Source organism: Tasmannia lanceolata, unplaced genomic scaffold (assembly GCF_043159265.1).
Source record: "Tasmannia lanceolata isolate RefF3 unplaced genomic scaffold, GAP_Taslan_0.1 ptg000015l, whole genome shotgun sequence".
Taxonomy (NCBI): Eukaryota; Viridiplantae; Streptophyta; class Magnoliopsida; order Canellales; family Winteraceae; genus Tasmannia; species Tasmannia lanceolata.
In genome coordinates, this window is record NW_027518692.1 from 34,610,645 (window position 1) to 34,631,242 (window position 20,598).

Here is a 20,598-nt window from a genome sequence, read left to right on the forward strand (position 1 = left end):
CAGATTTTGCTTCCAAAGTCAAAAAATCAATGAGAAAACTGTTGGTGAGCTTAAAGCTCACCATTTTTTTAGTGCGCTTAAGTTGTTATAACGCCTCCCATTCGTTTAAATGTTTGGGTCCCGCTGGGTCCCGCTTAAGCGCACCAATGGGAGGCGTTATAACAACTTAAGTGCACCAAAAAAATGGTGCGCTTAAGCTCATCAACATTTTTCTCAAAATCAATCATGTTAATCTCGTCCTCCATACTCTTCACCACCGATTAAGCCCTGTTCTTTTAAGATTATGACAACCGATTGTGAGTACCAATTATTGAACTCAAATTTAAACTAATTTCGAGTCCGATAATAGATTTGGCACTCACAATCGGTTCCTATAGTATCTGAAACATACCGGGCCTTAGTTTTGAGTACAATAATCAGTCCGGTTCTCAGTCCAAAACATACAGGGCCTTAGTTTTGGATTCACAATCGGTTCTCAAACTCCAAAAAAAACAGGGAGACAATAGAATATAGTGATCTGATTCCTCCCTAAACCTGACCACTGCCTTGGGCCTTTTCTTATCAATCAAAGTACTATAAACATCAAGAAAAACCCAAGAAAAAAAAAAACCTTGGCTTTTCATGATGTTCAGTTGAAAACTCTGAAGCAAAACAAACCATAGATTTCTGATTTGATCAATTAATCACATAGTTATTTAAAGGAGGCTTCTTTAAACTTGTTTTTTCTCCATGAATCGATATTTAGAAAGCTATAGAATACTGAAAATCCAGTGGAGAATTTAATAAAGTGCTAAAGTGCAATTATCAAAAAGTGGGAGTGTCCATTAACTTTCCCTAGTGAAGACTAACTCGTCTACTTGCTAGGAAAACGGGTTGATTCGCCCAAAACTTGTATGGAAAAAGCCGAAAATTTTGGGATTTTTTTAAACATTCAACCTCTTTGTTATCAATAAAATAAACCACTATGCCTTGCCTTAAGCCTGTTTTATTTAACCCATCCTTGTAAGTCGTAATCTATTTCTAAAAAAACCACCTCAAGTTTGAGATATTTGTAAACGATCACCTCTCCTTTAGACATAATGTGTAAAAAACTATCTGCTGTAACATTCTTGCTCTTTCTGCTGTCAGATTTTTCATGGGTAATTTGGATGTATAAAATATCCAAGTAGAAATAAAGGAAAATACCTTCTTATTTCTTTATTTTTCCTTTTCTCTTGATTTGAAAAGTTCACAGCCAACAAAGATTTCTCATGTTAGAAGCAAATGTCAACCAGACAATTACAGGTACAATTTGGAATGGTAAAAGCTTAACACAAATTCCTAAAAATTGAACTGAGTTGCACTCATGTAGAAACAGTATTAAAAAACAAAAATATGTCCTTTTACTTTCATTTTCCCAATTTTTGGTGCAACCAAATGGACCCATATGGCATCTGCATTTGGTTGAGAGAAAGGTGATGGTGAGCGTTTTATAAGAAAAAAAATACATTGGGGCCCAACTAGTTTGAAGATCCAAATCATTCAGTTGGGACCAAACATGAATAGATTGCGGCCAAAAAATTATCTCCATAGGATGATCCTAACCCTCCAATATGTAGCACCATAAAGAACCTCTACAGATCAGAAGGTTAGGATCAAACTTAGGAGTTGATTTTCACTGTAGAGACCTTTTTTCACCTAAAGGTTCTCAAAAGCCTACCATTTCAAACTATCACAGAGAAAGAAAGGGTGCAAACCTACATATGGACACTATATGATAACGCCATATAAAACAGAAAATGTTCCTATGATGTGAAAAGACCAAAGTACCATTTCATTAAGGTATATCATATCCTCCAACCCTTCCCCCTCCCCACTCCCCTTTAAGCATAACCCAGATGGAGATTTTTTTTATTTTGATGAGAAATTCAGTAAGGAAGATGCTAAAGGTTTTCTAGTAGAGACAAAAGAACACAAAACTAGAAAAATCTACAAAAATACTAACAAATATCGAATTTTGATTATCACCCAGATGAGTGTATGAGATTTTGAAGAGGATAAGAGGAAAAAAAAATTACACTTTGAGAGAGTGGGGGGGATGGCCCCCCTCATGCTATATGTGCCTCCGCCCCTGGTCATATGGCTGATGTATAAACTAAGATCATGGTATTCAATGATCATACATTTAGAATAAGCCATGATCACACATGCAATAGATCTAATCATCAAAAAATTGAATAACATAGATCTAACCATGCACATAAACTAGAATACACAAGAGGGTTAAAAACTTATCTCGAGTGGTCATGACGGTGATGGATAGGACTGGATCTACTTCCTCTCGGGTTTGCTTGATCTCTGTCTGGTGGGGAGATCTCCTTTGGTTAGTTAGATGACAGCCCTACCTGTTGTAGTTGAATCTAGGGATACACTTATCATCATATGTCTCAATAAGGATGAGATATTAATTAACCTCATACCCTTTATTGATCGCTTTGATCCATTGGCAACTCCAATAATTTCACTCTTAATCTTTGACTGCCCACATAAGATCTTACATGATGTTATCATCAAACCTCTTAAGTTCCAAACGTATGTTTGATGGAAAAGCTCAGACACTGCTGGAGACCATTTCACTTGCGAGGGTGTGTTAAGTATACAGCCGTGATCATGAACAATCAGGGATTGAGGAAAACTTGTGCTAATCCAATCATTTGTAATCTTATCATATATGCTTGAATACATCAAACCTCCAATGACCAAAGGCATTGAGGAAAACATACTCAAACTCAAGCTTTAAAAAACAATGTCAATTTATCATTAACTCAGATGAGAACTTGGCCATGGTAAATTTGAGTCTATTTTTGTGGGTCACTGATTAACTCTAGGGGGTTTTAAAAATTAATAAAATTAATTTTGAAATGCCAAATGGTTGGAGATTCCTTAGTTCTCGTAACAGAAGACATTTCTCAGTCATATTAATGGATCACAAAATCTTTCATGATCCTCCTGTGTGCATGCTCTAAAGTGAACCTTGGTTAGTTTTCACTAAGCAATACTTAGTAAGTGGTTTAAGTGTTGAACCTAATGAATCAACCTAGTTAAGTATATATGAGAGTTGTTTGAATTTCGCAAACAAGGGAGATAAGCTTGCTTCTACTCTCGAAATGGATGAAATTAATTCATCTGGGTTTCTCAAATTCAACAAGACTGCCATGTACAGAGTGATGATCTCACAAAGTGTTATGTGAAACATCTTGAAGCATTCCTTTATGCTCAAGGCATGGAGAGCTTTCACATGAAACATTCTACCCAGGGCGAGTGGGAAAGCCTTGCTAGATTTACGATAAGACCATATCTTATGCTATATTGTACTTCTTACATTTGAAAAAAAGCGACCCAAATGACTGGGGGAAGGTTACATTGTTCGAGAGACTACTGTGGAAAGTTTATATTAGATGATCCTATAATATTCTTTTCTGAAAAAGAGCAACTGATGTAGGACACTAGTTACTATTTCTTTGGATTTTATCATTTTAGAAAGTAGGTCATTAGTTTCTGGATTTATTAGGATTTTGTTTCCTAAGTGTAGTAGGATTACCCTTCTAATTATAGGTGTTCTAATTTAGTTACTTTCTCTGTGTTAGGATTCTAGATTTTACTACTTTAGAGATTGCTTTTCTATTATATAAACGCTGTGATATGTGAGTTAGAATTAATCAATGAAATATTATCAAAGACATTTTATCTCTCTATCTCTCTCTTCTTCTCCCCTTCCTAGTGGATTCTAGGGTTCTTTTTCTTCCTAGTGGATTCTAGGACAATTATCGGATCGTATGCTTTGGGTACGATTCTATGTTTGATCCGCTGCATTAGCAACAAAGAAAGAAAATTATCAATCCTTTCTTACCATGCATGCTTGATTCTTTCCTTAATACCCATCAATAAATTAATAGTCAGAAATGGAGAGGGCGAGAGGCACAAAGAAGGAGAAACACTAAAAAGAGAAGATCATAAAGGAGAAAAATCACAAACACAACTACATAAATTGCTGCAAATCATTCTAAATTCATCCATAAGATTTTGATAATTTTCAATGCATCGCACCCTTTTTGTGTTTGTTTAATTGTAGAGAAGCGCCATCAAAGACAAACATTTAAACAGAAGTAGATTGCAGTGCAGAAAGCTGACTTTATTCCGATATCATCCTCACAGATAAACGTCTTATACTATTTAGTCTCTAATTTACTGTATGCCCAACTCTATCATATAATAGTCATGATCCAGTATTAAAAAAAGAAAAAGAAAAGAAGTCATGATCCATGAATATGGAAAAAGGTTTAGGGAAGAAAGCTAAAATTCATCTCATTTGTTCCTTACAAGATAGGATGAAGAGTTATGCATGGAAATCTTACAAGAGCTTAGATAGAATTACAGAGTGAGATGAATCAAAAACCTTCTTCCAACTAAGTAACAAGGCATATGGGAGGGAGATCAAGTGAGCTCCAAAGAGAAGATTCGCTGTCATTGGTTGAATTAGTTGTACCATTACTAGTAGTAATAGAGGATGAAGAAGCTTCTATTTCAGTAGATATTTGTGGGTTCACCCGCTCATGAACTTGTTCCTCTTCCTCATTCTTGTCCTCTTTATTTTTAGCACTCCTAAGATTAGTCAAGTGACTAGAACCTCCTTTCCCACTGCCCGATCCGAGCCTCAACCTCAAGCACTCTGATATCCCGTTAATCGCATAGAGCGATGCCGAGATCTTCCTTTCATACTTCATCCTCTTCATCGTTGCTCTAAGCATCGATGGCTCGTCTCCGACGTTCTCTTGCTCCATTGGCTCCGCAATTTCCTCGGCGATCTCAAAGGGAGAGTAGTAACAAGAGTACCCAGAATCATCCACAAATTGGAAATCAATGGCCCCCATATCAATCTCTTCTTCTTCTAGTACCTCCACTTCTTCCTGTTGCTCTCCGCCGATTAAGCTTCCACCACTAGAAATCTGACCCATATCAGACCAGTCATAATCCAATTCAAATTCCCTTCCACCTTCACCTTCTTGGCTAATGAAATTGGGTTCAAAACTTGCAGCCCTATAATCACTAACAATAGTACTACTAGTAGTAGTGCTAATAGTAGTATTAGAAGTCGAATTTTCGGTGTAATTCAGGAATTCTGAAAATTGGGTACCTTGTTCTTCTACTGTTGCAGCTTCTTCTGCTTTCCTATATTGCCTTTGTTGTTCTAGTTGCTCTTGTTGGTTTATGGGCAAAGTAGAAGAGCAAGGAGAAGGGTTGTTTCTAGCTTTGAGTCTGAGGAGGAGAAGGTTGGAGACCTTTGAGGTTAAGGCTGACGAAGAGGACGATGAAGGCGAGCATGGCCAGAAGTTGGTGCGCGTATTCGCACCACGAAGCAAGCAGGCAGCCTCATCGTAGGCCCTCGCCGCATCTTCAGCGGTGTCGAAGGTGCCCAACCAAACCCTAATTTTCTGTATGGTGTCTTTGATCTCAGCCACCCATCTACCCGATGGCCTCTGCCGCACCCCCACAAAGCGCTTTCTTGCTCGCCGCACTCCGCCAAGTGCCGCTGCCACCGCAGCCTCCTTCACCACCTTCTCCCATTCCATTTCACCACTCTCCATATCCTTCTCTTCTCCCTCCCCAGCCTTCCTCTTTCTCACCATCTCTCTCTCTCTCTCTCTCTCTCTCTCTCTCTCTCTCTCTCTCTCTCTCTCTCTCTCTTTTATCAGTATATAAACATGTAAGGATTTGATTTGGTTGTTGCATCCATATGATTGTATGAATGAATGAGATGCATTTATAAGAGAAGGGAAGATATGCTGAAACAAATGAGAAAGGGGAGACTCAAGTGGTCTTCTACTCCTTGTCTCTACCTTCTTGTTTTTCTTTTAAATTGTTTTTAGGTTTCTCATGAAACCACATGGAGGCTTCTCTGTGAAAGGAGAGAGAAATATAAAAAGATATAATATCTGTTTTGTGGTGCAATTCATGAATTTCCATTTGACTTAGACTAGAAGAGAACTCTCTTTTCTTCTCTTTTGCTTTATTTTTCTTCTTCTCTCCTTTTTAAATATTTGAATGAATGTAGTTTTGAATTGGTCCTTAATTATTAAACTATATTTTTTTGGTTTGCATTTTACGTTAATCAGGGGTTAACTCAACTTCACCCTTATAAGGTTATAGAAAGACTATCACTCCTAGGAAAATTACTAAATTCTTCCTTGTGAGCTCAATTAGAACTAACACGGGAGTACATCAGTGAATTTCTCTTTCTAGCACAAGTACTGTAGTATACATGTAACGGGCTACATTAGGAGGGTAAAATCGCCCTAGTTGACTCCATTTTACCTTGGATGAGTTCTTGTCTTGAGTCCGTAAATCAATCACCAACTCCTTTGTCTCTCTCCCAATTTATGACCATGTCAACAGAGTACTCAGCCACACCAATTGAGTACTCAATTGTGCCGCACCAAATAATCTAGGATTATCTTTGATAGCATTTTGGTCCGCATCCGCGTTTTGGAACACTGTAAAACTGAAAAACCCACCACCAGCCCAAGTGACTTTTTTTCCTTAAATCCTAGGGATAAATTCGTCTTTGCATCAACCTCTTGGTTAGAACTTAGGGAGTAAGAATTCCCTTTGTATTTCTATTGTTTGTCAGAAAAAAAAACTATTTTATCTAGGGTTTGGACAAAGAAAAATATTTAAAGAGCACCTTGGATAGTTAACCATAGTTTTTTAAACATCTAAGCCTAATCTTCTATGCTTTCGTCTTTGCTGATGAGGGGTGAAAGAGACGATTTCTCCAAAGAGCCCCACAATCCATCTATGAGTACCTATTACTTGATTTTTCTTCTTATTGTCCCTTTCTGAAACTCCTTACTATTGAAATGTAGCAGCTTTCTTCTTACAAAGTAGACAGAGAAGAAAACTTCCATGGACTGAACATATCTTTTATACCCTCATCAAAGATGACAAACAGTAGGGTCATTCACAATATGGGTCACCATATATAGCATGAAATATCATACACAAAATTGCTAAAATGACAGTGGCTGTTAAGCTCTTTCCCTAACTGCCACTTTGTGGGCCCCATGTATGCTTACATAGATCGATCGGATCCATTGATTCGATTGACCACCACAAGTCTGGCCCATTTCCTTCTAACCACGCCTTGATCGGATCATCCTAGCCCTTGATCCATCAAGCCTTGTTTAGTGTTCCCCCAAGAAAAGCTAAACCGTCGATTTATTCATGCCTTTATTTTAGAAGCAGAATGATTGTTCGACATGGGACTAGAATCGTGTTTACTGTCCCATGGTGCTCTACAAGATCAATGGTCTCGACCAGTGTTTCAAAATCCGGATGCTGGTCAGAACGCTGCTAAAGAAAATCGTAGTCAACTTAGCATGATGTGGTCGACTACTCCGTTGACACGGATGAGTACTCAGTTGACACGTTCATAATTAAGGAGAGTCCAAAACGCGGACACGGATGAGTACTGGGTTGACATGATCACATTAAGGAGAGTCCGAAACGTGAACCCATACAAGAACGTGGCCAAGGTTAAAAGGAATCGACTATCGGGGAATTCCACGATGACGTAGGTGAGGTTTTATTTTTTGAATATAACTATATATGTTTACAGCATAACAAGAGATTAAAGATTGACATCAATGGGGAGAGAGGGCCTGGGATAAATGGTATCCCTAGGAGTGCCAACGATCCAGCGGATCGGTTGGTTAGATTAGGGGCATTAAGGGATATAACTTAAACTAATCTCTATATATGGACCAATTCTCGTTCCTTGAACACAAGAAATGACATTTGAGGAATCCCCTTCCACCTCCAGCTTGTCTTCCATTTGATCCCTAAAAAAGCACATGCCGAAGTGAAGAGCACGAACCTCCACTTCAGTAGAGTCCGTTATTCCAATCAGCCAGAGAAGAAGATAGAGTTTCGAAAATATGGTTTCAGCTACATGCATGTCTATGAGTAGTGGCATTATCAAAACATGTTGGTGTGAAAATCAGTCCCATCTCTACATACATCATGCAAAAGTATATTCTATACAAGATACGGTATGCACGGTAGGATAGCTATCGAAGATGACAAGTAATAAAAAAAGACTAGTGGGAGAGACGCCGAAAAACTTGAAAGAAAAGGAAAGAGTAGTGGAAGGATCATGAAATTTGCATATATCCTTTGGGTGTTTTTTCTGCTGTTTTTTTACCTCTTGTTAATAACAACCCATGGAGCAAATTTCGAAGTCAATACCACCATCACATAAGACAACTGAGAGAGGGACAAAAATTATGGAAATTGTTTTTCATGGAAACAAATCAGGGGTCTAGTAGGTTCATAAGCGTTGCCGAGGAAGGTTTCCATGAAAAAGTTTTTGTCATGTGTTTTTTCTTTTCTTTCACAGAATAGGTAAAAAAAATAAAATAGAGGATTGGAGCTGACCACTTTGTCCATTTGGCATGAATTTTTCATTACGAATTAGTGGGGCCCACCCCATGAACAAGGAAGACCTAAGCCCATTCTTGTTCCTCCACGTGGATGTCCATGTGTCATTGAAGCGTCTATTTCCCAAAGTGGTAGAGAAGAAAAAAAAGAAAACAATGAATATATGCTAAAATAATAATTATAAAATGGGTTAATTGGCAAGCTCATATCCACAGCTTTTTAACCATATAATTTTGTTAATTTTTTAGGGATTTGCTAGCGTCCATCACAGAAGGCATTTCGCGGATGGGCTGTTGCATGTGAGAACCCCACTTTTGTCTGCTCATATTTTTTATATAACATCCCAATAAACACTAAATAATTGAGTGGAATGCTAAACTCAGGGGCGCCATTGCAAAATCGGATGAAAGGGCGACCCCATTGGTTGAACTCACCAAAGTACATTTTAACGTTCGACCAATGGGGGCCCCCGCCCTTTCATCTGATTTCTACCAATGGCACCCTTGAGTTTAGCATTCTTCATTTTTAAGTTTCTTAAGAAGATGTTAGGCTTTTATGGTTCAAGTAAAATTATTATTCTTTTTTGTGATTAAGTATAGTTAACAATATAGGTGTGGAGATATTCAAAAAAATCAATTTCTTGACAACTGAAAATATAAAACAGGATTTGTCTTTTTTAAAGTTAAAAATTTAAGGGAAAAATACTGATACACCCATTAACTTTCTAACATTTTCAATGATAACTCCGACTTTTCAAAGTCATCAACGACGCCCCTTGACTTTTCACCATCCATAAAGTAGACTCCTGACTTTTTACCAGTTTAAAATTCATCAAAAGACACCCCCTTACAATTTCTTCGTTCTCGTACACCTCGTCACGGAACAAGCATAAGCGAGAGGTAGCACAACGTAAGAGATAGAGGGAGTAGACCCCTGACTTTTACCAGTTCAAAATTCATTAAAGACACCCCGTTACAATTTCTTCATTCTCATACACCTCGTCACGTAACAAGCATTATTGAAAACTAAGGGTGTATTTGGGGGTGTCGTTAATGACTTTGAAAAGTCAGGGTGTATCTGTATTGTTCCCAAAATTTAATTATAGAGTTTGTTAGAAATTTATGAATCGAATCAAGGGTATCGTCAGAATGTTTGTGGCGTAAACGATAATGGAGATAACAATGGAGGAAAATTTTCTGTAGAAGTGATTAGCCTTATTCACTTGTCACAATAGGTGCAAGAATTCTTCTTGATCAACCGTCCGAATATCAGTTTGCCATTAGCAAAGTCTTCGTAGTTAAAACATAGCCAACCATGTTTTGAAAAATATAGTCACGCGCCTAGTAGTACATAACTGATTTTTTTACTATCAAAATATCCTTTGTCAATGCTTGGCAAGCGGCAACCATGAAAAATAATTTCTTAAATGGAGGGCAGAGAAGGGAGAGGGAGAAACTTAGTTGGTGGGAGTGGAGAACACATCAGTAATCTCTAACACCTTTGGTATTTTGTTCTCCTCATTTTTGGAGTTTTTCAAGCTTCCTTCACAACCTCTCAAGTTTCTCCCGCCTACCACAACCATGGATTTAAATTTCCGGTGGGACCGAAACGGAACCAATTTTTTGTTTTCAAATTTCGGTTATTGCGGCCAAATTTTTACAATTTTGGTCAAAATGACCAAATTTCGGCCGATCAAATGGACGGTTTGGATCATCCTATGGTGTGGCTGTACCGTCCATTCTGAAAAATAGGGGGTGTATTCAATTTAATTCCAATATTCCAGCCACTCAAACCCCAAAAAAAGAAAAAACAAATTGCGGGTGCCTGCGGGTTCACCCGACCCAACCCCTGTTTTGGTAGGTTGGGTGACCCACGGGTCAATTTTGATGGGTCACTCAAATGTCAACCCTTACCCGCAAATTTGCGGGTGGGTTGGGTTGACCCGCGGGTGATTTTGCCAGGTCTAACCACGACCAACACTTTTATGATTTTATGACTAAAGACAAAAATGTTCATTAGGCACAAAACCATTACAAAGGTGTTCATGGTTTAAAAAAGGAGCGCATTTATAATCATCCAATAAATAGTAGTATAGTATCCTTCCTATCAAGGAAACTAGAGTGGACGTTCTTGTCTACTCAAGAAACTTTCAACAACATCACATACCATAGAAAAAAATTGTCAAACATATCTCGACGTTTCCTGGGAATAGCTATCTTGAGTTACATACCCTTATATACAGTCCCTTCCCTTTGAGTAGGCAATCACAAATCATCACCACAACACACAGCATACACATTGTAGGCATAGTTCAACAAGAGATATCGCCATTCTGATCTCAAACATCGGCTGGCGAAAGAAGGGGAGAATTATGGCCGTCGATACTTTCAGAGTCTTGGATTGGCAGCACAGATGGGTCATGATACAGGGTGACTAGTTCACCAAAGAAATCACTCATTGCCGGGTCATCGTGATCTTGTTGGTCTTTCTTTATCAGACTCTGGAAAACAGAATAACCCAGTATCAGATGGAGCTCACCCATGTTGGACACGTCTCGGATTCCAATACTTCAGGATTCTCCGAGACGCTTCTAGATCTCTTTTATCTGTTTTTATGCATACCACTATCACAACTTTACAATTACCTCATGTTTTGAGTTTTACCCACCTAATTGTAAGTTTCATAAATAGAAATAGAATATTATATCTACTTAACCGATTAATTTTTTCAATATATTTCTTGTTATAATCATATTATTATGTAAGAAAACAAATTTTGAAAATTGATTAAAATATTTTGGCGAATCCACAAATTGTTCTTTTTGAGGTTTGCCAAATCTGACACTTGTATCCGTACTGATGCAACATCGATTAAGAGGCATTGAAGATATAGACCCCTGTCTTGTGAGAAAAGAGATAAACTGCTAGCATTATAGGCATCTAGAACAGATAATATCAAGAGAAAGCACGAAAGAAAGTGTTGATTGTTTCCAAAAGTGCAAATCAACTATTGGATTCCAAAAATTCTGACAGGCCATGCGTGTTGAGTGACTGTGTTGCCTCAGATAAGGTTAAAGGACATTAATGATTTAACTTATTAGTTAGGATGGTGAAATATATTAAGGTATTTTACCCACAAAGACTCAGTTTAGTCTCAGTAATCGTTATTTCTTTGCGACTCATTTTTACATAAGTCGTGTAAGCATCTCTTCTCAGCATACTTGAATTTTGCCGAGCAGCTATCCATAGTGTGTTCTCGTGTTGCGATGAGCTCTCCCCTTTACTGGGAAGGAGCAGAAGCATAAGTAGAAGCAGGGGACCCACCATTGTCAGACGCCGACGAGCTGCACTGTGTGGGCTGTCCTTACTAAGGATTGTTTTTCGGTGGGGGAGTACAGCAAGCTAAGTGCCCGAAAAATCGGTCCATTTGAGATTGTGGAGAAGATTAATGACAATGCCTTGAATCTCCCAAGCCACATCAGGACATCAGTTCACATGGTATCAGAGCCAATTATGGCCCTAAATGGTTAATCAATAATCTACATTAGATCTTTGCAAAAGAAAGTTTTCTGTTCAACACCCATGTTTCCCTATTTGCTCGTTCGATGCTCTTAATCAAAACATCCTTTTTTATTTACGCTAAACCTCTCCACTGTTTTACCCAGTCTCATATTTGTCTCGAGTTTTCATTCAATTGTCCTTTTCCTCCTTCCATCACATGACAATGAGCAAAAAAGGAGAGACATATAGCCTAAAGAAACTTAAAAGTCAATATATATAAATATTTTTCTACCTATTTTCTACAAAAAAATAAAAAAAGAAAAAAGAAAAAAAGAAAAAGATGTTTTGATTAACTTCGAATCCCCAAATACTTGTAGAGAGTTGATTTTCATCTTAATTGTCATTTCAAGTCTTATCATAATCAACACTCCACATTCTGCCACAACGAAACTTCAAAGTGGAAGAGATACAACTCTTGCATCCTTTCGACCAGATTGTTTTTTCATTGTCTAGTTGGAGGAGGTCAGCTGTCCTTTAGGTGGATGATGATTTGAAGATCTTTAGATCAACCCAAGATTCAAGGATTTTGTTGGAGTTGATGCACCAAAAGATCAACTGATATCCTCAAAAGAAAGAGCTTCAATTTGTATTTCTTCTCATTATTTCTAAGTTCTAACACATCCCTCAAAGTTCCTAAGTGGTGGCTTGTTAATATATTTTGCTGTTTCAGATGGTTAAAAAAAAAAAAACGGTGGCTAGAGGATTTTGCGTTTTTGAGTCACTTTATTCTCTATTTCTAACGAGGAAGGAGATATTCTTCAGGATAAGCAGAATACTGTTCTCACTGCATTTCCTATTATGTGAAGCACGTGATACCGATAGCATCCCCTGATATATAATATTGTGGAGCATATTGAAAAATAGAAATGGAACATGATAGAATTTTTAGCTAAACTATTTCCACTACTCCACAAGGAGTATTCAAAATGATCTCAAGGTTCTCACACGGACATGAAACATTTGTCAGAACACTGTTTTAGAGAGTCACTTCTTGTTTCCAAGAACACAATAGCCTGAGAATGATTGCACCTCCTTGACACATGTTTCTCACTAGTGGGGAACAAACAAACAAATTTAAACCCATAAAATCATTAATTTTGCTGAAAAATTTACCTGAACTAATGGAAAACTCGACAACTGGTGCCCTTGGGTTCAAAACAAATGGAAAATACAGCATGTTCTAATCTAATAAATTATGATTCAGTGAAGGGCATAGTCATGAGCTTCCTTTACAAATCCATTACCGAATTTGAAGAAATGTTACTTCACCTAGAAATCATTGATCATTTACTAGTGAACAGGATGAGCAGATAATTTCTGCTAAGTTGGTAATTCATCGTGGGAATTATTAGCCACACAAGGTAGAATAAACAATATAACCCTACTCAAAGACATTAAGTAGGGGAAAAAACAAATAAATAGGAATACTATATGGGTTGATCAAATAAATGCAGATAACTATGATAATAAAAATATGTGGAAGTGCTCAGCTCCTTGTTGTTTGAAGAAACCTTCCACTTCAATTGGTTTTTTTTTTCATTAAAAAACAGGCTTGAGATAAAAAAAAAAAAACCAAGTGTTTCACTAAGACCCCCAATAGCTGTCGCAAATTCAAGTTGATTATGTTTTGCTTCTTCCTCGAAGAAAAATGATAAAAGAATTCAAGTCGAGGACATCATATGATTCATAAATGATTTTTTTGCATAACAGAGTTCTATAAGAACATCCATTTGTTGGATAAATATGTGAACATGATAGTCCTGCCCTAAAAATTGGGGTGGGGATACTCTATGTCATCAAAAAAAATATACGAGAACATGAATGGGTGAAGCAAGGTTTGGCAGCTATGATTACCTCAGCAGAGTAACACCGAAAAATGGGTAGAAAGCACTTCCTGCAATACTCATTGAAAAGAAGTGTGAGGACGGGAAGAGGCACTGTCAAGGTTGATGCAAGAGAAAGCTTCTTCAGCCCAAATATTCCAATGGCGATTATTTGCATCAATATCAACGAAAATATTGTAGAATTATGCACAATGGGCCAAAACTTCCCACCAGTTTCAAACTTGGGTGAATACACATTTAATAGCTGCAAGGAAGATAAAGAATCCTTAGAAGTTTAAAAGGCGGAAGGACCATTCATCACATAAACATCTAATACTTAGGATCATTTCCTCTCTAACTAAAACAGTAATGCGAGTATAAGCATAGAAAATCGCAGGAATTTCTTTTTTCTTGTTCACCAAACTATAATAACTTATGGTAAAATCCCATGCAGAACATAAAATTCAGTACATAGTGATAATTGCTTCTTTCCTGCACCTATCCTGTTACTTGTTCAGCTGATATTGGAATTAATACCTAATAACTCAAACCCGTGGAATTACTTATTCCCAAAATATTAATCACTTCATATTAAACGTAAATGGGAAAATTAATTTTCAACAACTTCTTGGTAAAGCATCAATAGGTGGGTTTAGGAAATTACAAGATTTTTGGATGTCATTTATGTGTGTTTTCATCTTCATACTGACCTACTAATAGTGCATATATATACATTGATGACAAGAGCTTCCAGCAGAGAATAAAAAAACAGAACTGAAGCAAGTCAAGTCTTCTATCCAAATTAAGCCAGTTCAAGCCACATGAGAAGGTGTCTCTCTCTCTCTCTCTCTGAAAACGGTTTCTACACACAAGTGTAGATAAGTTATCTACACACTAGCTTAAAAATACAGTGGAGGGCATATTGTTTGGGTGATCCAAACCATTCATTTGATAGGGTGTCCACAAAAAATCAACTCCATAGGATCATCCCAACCCTTTGATTTGCGGCGGTAAAATGGACATGTATAAACCCTCACAAATCTGTCCATTTTTTGCCTCCACGGTTCGAAGGGTTAGGATGATCCTATGAAGCTGATTTTTTGGGCACACCCTATCTATGTGAGGGCCCATCAAATGAATGCTTTGGATCACCCAAACAATGTGGGCCCCCACTGTATTTTAAGCTAGTGTGTAGATAACTTATCTACACTAGTGTGTAGAAACCGTTTTCTCATATATGTATGTATGTATGTATGTATGTATATCTATATGTATATATAGGGAATTGCTAGCGTCCATCACAAAAGGCATTTTGCGGCAGGTCTGTCGCATGTCATACCAGCCACATCGTGAATGAAGACAACAACTTTTGTCTCCATTCACGAGGTGGCTGGTCTGACATGCGACAGACCAGCCACGAAATGCCTTTAGCGATGGACCCTAGCAAATCCCATTTCCTCTCTCTCTCTCTCTCTCTCTCTCTATATATATATATATATATATATATATATATATATATATATATATATATATATATATAAGAGAGAGAGACTCATGTGCCATGTGTTATTATATGTAATAATAGCATGTGAAGTAATATATATGTAACATGTATATTAAACATTTACTTGTTATTATTGAGCCATAGCTACTCGGTCGTGTTCACTCATATTTGACCTACTTTTGAGTCAATGTTATAGACTATGGTCCAACAACAATGCAATTCCATCATTGATCTTTAATTTTTAAAGGTATCTTAAATCAATATGTCAAAAGGAAAATGAAAATCTGATAAACACGAATTTTTATTGAGTACAGAGTTCCATTAAAGTGATATAATTGTAACCAGACATTAAGAAACTTATAATACATGTAACAAATTTCCCTTACCTGATTACGGTATACGATGTATCCAATAAGGAAGTAACCCAAGATAACTGGAAGAATTAGCGGGGCTAATAAAAAGTATGTAAGGCCAAGAAGTCCAAATAAGAGAATTTTGGGAATTTGCTTGTGATAAGAAATTGATGGAGCAGTGAATTCATCATCCTTACTCTTTGAACAACATCCTCCAATAAAATCACCAATGAGAGGGATCACACGAGTGAGTTCTGACGACAGACCAGTCCATCCAGATGTCATAACGTAGGATATGAAGAATGAAGCCTATATCCAAAATAAGCACAACACTATCTTAACATTAGAACCCAAGATTAAAGAAATGGTTACACGAATGCATCTATAAATTCAAACCTAAAAATTAACACTGCCAACAAATAAAAAAGTGTCTTTCAGATTATCATTTCCAAATATTGCCTGGCAACTTGAAAATCCACAAAGGTGAAACATATTCACATTCCCATGGTCAGCATAAGCTATGGGGTATGATAACAGAGAGATTTGAGAATGAAATGTTGTGTGTTAGCCTACTTGCCCTAACACACACATATATATTTATTATGAAAAGAATATGAAAAGACCATAATGCCCTTAGGCTACATAAGCTTATTCTAACACCCCCTCAAGCTGGAGTATGAATGTCATACATGCCCAGCTTGTTACATAAATCACTCAATCAAACTCCATTCAACGGCTTGGTAAACATGTCTGCAATCTGATCATTCGTTCGAGTGAACTCGGTTTGAATTTGGCCTGTCTGAATCCTGTGATGAATAAAGTGACAATCCACTTCTATATGCTTAGTTCGTTCGTGAAATACCGGATTCATAGCTATGTGAATGTCTGACTTGTTGTCAGAGTAGAGGGACGCAGGTGAGGAGTATGAGAAATGTAACAGGAAGATTTAGGGCATGAACACCCGACGGCTAGAAGAGAAGAACGCTATCCTTATAGGTCAAAGAAGATGGGGAAAGATGTTACAAAAGAAGGGAGAACGTGCAAGGGGGCAAACAGGGAAGAGTTGGGTTTTCCAGGGGGGGCGCAGGGGGCAACCAAGGAAGAATTGGGTTTTCCAGGGGGCGCGCAGGGGGGGCAACCAGTGAAGATGGAGGAAGAAAGAAAAAGAAGAAGAAGAAGTTAGGGCATGAGCATGGGCATGGGCTTCAATGGAGGAAGACAAGAGGTCTTCAATGGAGGTCCCTAGGGCATCGAGAACCCTAGAGCTTTGATACCATACTAGCAGAGAGATTTGAGAATGAAATGTTGTGTGTTAGCCTACTTGCCCTAACACACACATATATATATTTATTATGAAAAGAATATGAAAAGACCATAATGCCCTTAGGCTACATAATCTTATTCTAACAGGGTACATTTAGGCTCAACAATCATGACATTTAACTAAATTACATGCTGAAGATTTAGTTTTTCCTTGTGTTGAGATTAAGAACCTTCATACCTGTAAGTTGAAAAGAGAAAGAGAAGCAGAAGTTTTTTAGTAGGTAAGCTGGGGTCTCGTAGGACCCCTACCAGATATATTAAATAAAGGAATAGAGTTACAATTTAGTGTAAACTGATTCATTACAATCATCTAAGGTAATGCAACGAAGATCAGGGGAGGAAGAGAGGAACTATCAATAGGGAAGCAGCTCTCTGGGGAAAAAAATCTGCTGCCCTATGTGCTTCTCTATGATGAGGATCGGGTCCCGACCAAAGCGTAAGAGGGCCTAGTTAATATAGGTGGTAGTTTCATAAATAGCCACGATGGAGATTCTTGCTAATTCCATGTACTTATAGGGTATACATGTAGGGGGCATATTTGTAATAAGTGAGTGAAGCAGTGGCTATGTAGTAAGGATTTGAATGTAAAGGGAGGGAATCCTCTATAAATAGGGGGGAGCTGCTTTTATTTAGTAGCTTTTGGATTGGTAAACATTTGAAAGGGAGAAAATCGTGTGGAAGAGGGAGAATTTCCTAGTTATCTTGGAAGAGGAAGGCTTTGACGGAAGTTAGATAAGGAAATCCGGATTTGTAAGTCCTTCCTTCACTATTACTCAGTTTGTGATTGCAACTGAGCTTAGTTTCTTTTCTGGTTGCATTTCATTTTCATATTCAATAAAATCGTCATTTCCACCAATCTTTACATCTTTTCTTGAATTTCCAGCACATTTTCTTAAATTCCAGCATATTTTCTTGAATTTCTTTTTTTTTTAATGACAAAGGATTAAATTGATATCAAAAGAAGGGGGGAAACCCCAGCGACCGAGAAGATCGGATACAAAGAAGAGCAAAACGGAAAAAAAAACATACACAATACAATAACCCCTCATGGGGGGAGGAAATCAAAAGTTTCTAGCTCTGCCCTAGAAACTCCCTCCCTGGCTAGCCGATTGACCTCACTATTTGCTGATCTTCTAACATGGTGAAATAAAATGGATGAGCCTGCCACAATATCCAAAATCTCGTCAATCCACCGAGCAAACCTCCAAGGTTGGGGGAAGCTTCCCTTCAACCAATTTAGCACATTCAGGGAATCACCCTCCGTGCCTCCACTATGACCTAATCAAGAACCTTATGATCTAACATTCTGATTCCTTGATGCACTGCTCTTATCTCCGCCTCATTGGAGTCAGCAATTCCAAAGAGGCCAGAGAAAGCCCATATCGTTTCTCCATTGACATGTCTTAGAAGCCACCAACTACAGTTGGCCCTGGATTTCCCACACTATACCCATCAAAGTTTAACTTTAGGAACCCACTACTAGGAGGCACCCAAGTTTGAGAGATGATCGGCCTCATCTCACTGCTATTACATATTTCTGACCAATGCTTCCACAAGGCATGCACTAAGACAAAACGAAAACTGGGCAAAGATCGAGCGCAAGCGATGGTCAATGCTAAGAACAAATGTGGAGTTTCACAATACCTTTAAACACCCTGCCATTTCTCTCTTTCTATAACACGCATATTGTAGCTAAGAGTATCACATTTCAAAGGACTTTACCTTTTTGCACAGTGGAACATTAGACCAGCTTTCCACTGCCTCTACAAGCTTGGCTGGGAAAACCCATGCTATGCCAAACCTACCTAGGATTTTACTCCACATGAACCTGGTTGTTTTACAATGAATGAACAAGTGGTCAACTGTCTCTCCCGCCTCCACACATAGAGCACAGTGGTCTATGATCCACATGCATCATATGATGAAGATGATGCATTGTAAGGATCATGTCCAGCATTGCAGTCCATGCAAAGGCACACACCCTCGGATGAGCAGGTATGTTCCACATTTCAGCCACTGGCAAGGTGGCAGGATTAGATGCAATCAAGTTTGATAAAAAGTGGTCATGTTATACACCTCTCGTATAGAGGGGAATTTCTGTCTTTCTAAACCATTTCAAATCAGTGTGTATGGACCCCAAATTACACCCTGGGCTAGCTTAGGGTCCCACCAAGGTCCCTATGAAATTTCGTCAAGATCCGTTCACATTTGCCTAGTGAACGAGCTAAGGCAGGGTCGTGGTGCAAGTTTGGAAGGGCAGAGGTGAAATACGTCATTTCCCATGTACAAGAGGGCATTCTTGGAAATTTCTATTTCTTCCTCTTCAAGCAATGAGTAAGGGCCATTAGATCAAATTAGAGGGTTAGGATCATGTAGAGAGAGGGGAATCTTTGCCCCATTTTTTTTTACTTGGACACCCCCCCTGTAGGTCATAATTCGTTAAAAATTATATAGAGGAGGGCTGTCCAAGGGAGAAGTAGGGGGGTCAATTTCATCATCTTGTTTTTAATAAAACCCATCGAGCTAGGGTTTGAAAGGAGGGGGTGATTCCTGCAGCCGATCATCTCCTTCGACCGGCAAGCCGGAGCTCTGGCCTCTTCTTCTTCCTCCTCCTCTTCTCCATCTTCTTCTTCTTCTTCTTCTTCCCCGCCTCCCACCACCATCTCTGGCCTCACCATCCTCGCAGCCACCACCACCACCACCATCAAACCCTCTTCTCCATCTTCTTCTTCTTCTTCTTCTTTTATTCTCAAAACCCACATGAACCTCCATCATCTTCTCCGGGGAGAAATACCCAAATCCGGCCGGCCACCATCATCAAAGCCGCACCAAACCCACCGCCGGCCACCACTCCATCCCATTTCTCTGCAAACCCACACACAAACCCCATTTCATTTTTTTTTTCTCTTCAAACCCACATGGATTCTCTCTTTTGCGGCCATTAAAATCTACCCCAAATCACTCCCCATTAAACCCTCCTTTACCCATATCAAAACCCCATTTCATTACCCCTTTTCTATCTTCCCCACTAAACCCATTCATCTCCACCATCTAAGCCACTGACCACCACTTCTCCATCTCCACCCATCTCTGCAACTCCGGCCGGCCACCTCCATTCTCAGCCACTTCTCATTCCCATTTCCCCAGTAAAACCCCGTTCTCCGACCACCTCCATCTTCACAACCCCACTAAACCCACTCCATTTCCACCATTTCTATTTCAGCAAAGCCCATTTCGAATTCCTCCTCATCAGCCACCCCCCCAAACCCTCTACCCCATTAAATCTCTCGAAATAGAAGAAGAGGGTTTCTAGCGATTTCAAAAAAAAAAGAAAAAAAAAAGAACAGAAAAAAAAGGAGATCGAGAAGGAATTTGCACAGAGAGATCAAGAGGAAGCGAAACCAAAGAGTAAGACAGAGAAGAAGGTACCCCCTTTACTCTTTTTGTTAATTCCTATCATGGTTGTTCTTCAATCGTGGGTTTGAATTTTGCTCCTTGCTAGAGAATTTTTCTGCCGATGGTGTCTGAGAAGTGTTTTATTGATGGTGTTTGGATGAGTG

General features: G+C 38.5%; 2 protein-coding genes across 2 annotated transcripts in view; both read right to left on the minus strand.

Annotated features, from left to right (window-relative positions):
• Window positions 1–4,365: 4,365 nt before the first annotated feature.
• LOC143846882 (ethylene-responsive transcription factor ERN1-like) lies at window positions 4,366–5,852 on the minus strand. The gene has a single exon (XM_077355479.1). It carries the CDS (start codon window positions 5,664–5,666, stop codon window positions 4,446–4,448), a length of 1,221 nt encoding a protein of 406 aa, XP_077211594.1. The 5' UTR covers window positions 5,667–5,852; the 3' UTR covers window positions 4,366–4,445.
• A 4,750-nt stretch (window positions 5,853–10,602) lies between these two features.
• LOC143846811 (hyperosmolality-gated Ca2+ permeable channel 2.3-like) overlaps window positions 10,603–20,598 on the minus strand; it is a 40,098-nt gene continuing 30,102 nt past the window's right edge. The window contains exons 8-10 of the mRNA XM_077355379.1: window positions 15,749–16,024; window positions 13,890–14,123; window positions 10,603–10,975 (exon numbers count right to left, since the gene is read on the minus strand). Coding sequence (XP_077211494.1) covers window positions 10,814–10,975; window positions 13,890–14,123; window positions 15,749–16,024 — 672 coding nt within the window. The 3' untranslated portion in view covers window positions 10,603–10,813. The remainder of the gene's footprint in view (window positions 10,976–13,889; window positions 14,124–15,748; window positions 16,025–20,598) is intronic.

Coding starts and splice junctions, on each gene's coding strand:
- LOC143846882 (XM_077355479.1), bottom strand. CDS start 5,666: ATGGTGAGAAAGAGGAAGGCTGGGGAGGGAGAAGAGAAGGATATGGAG.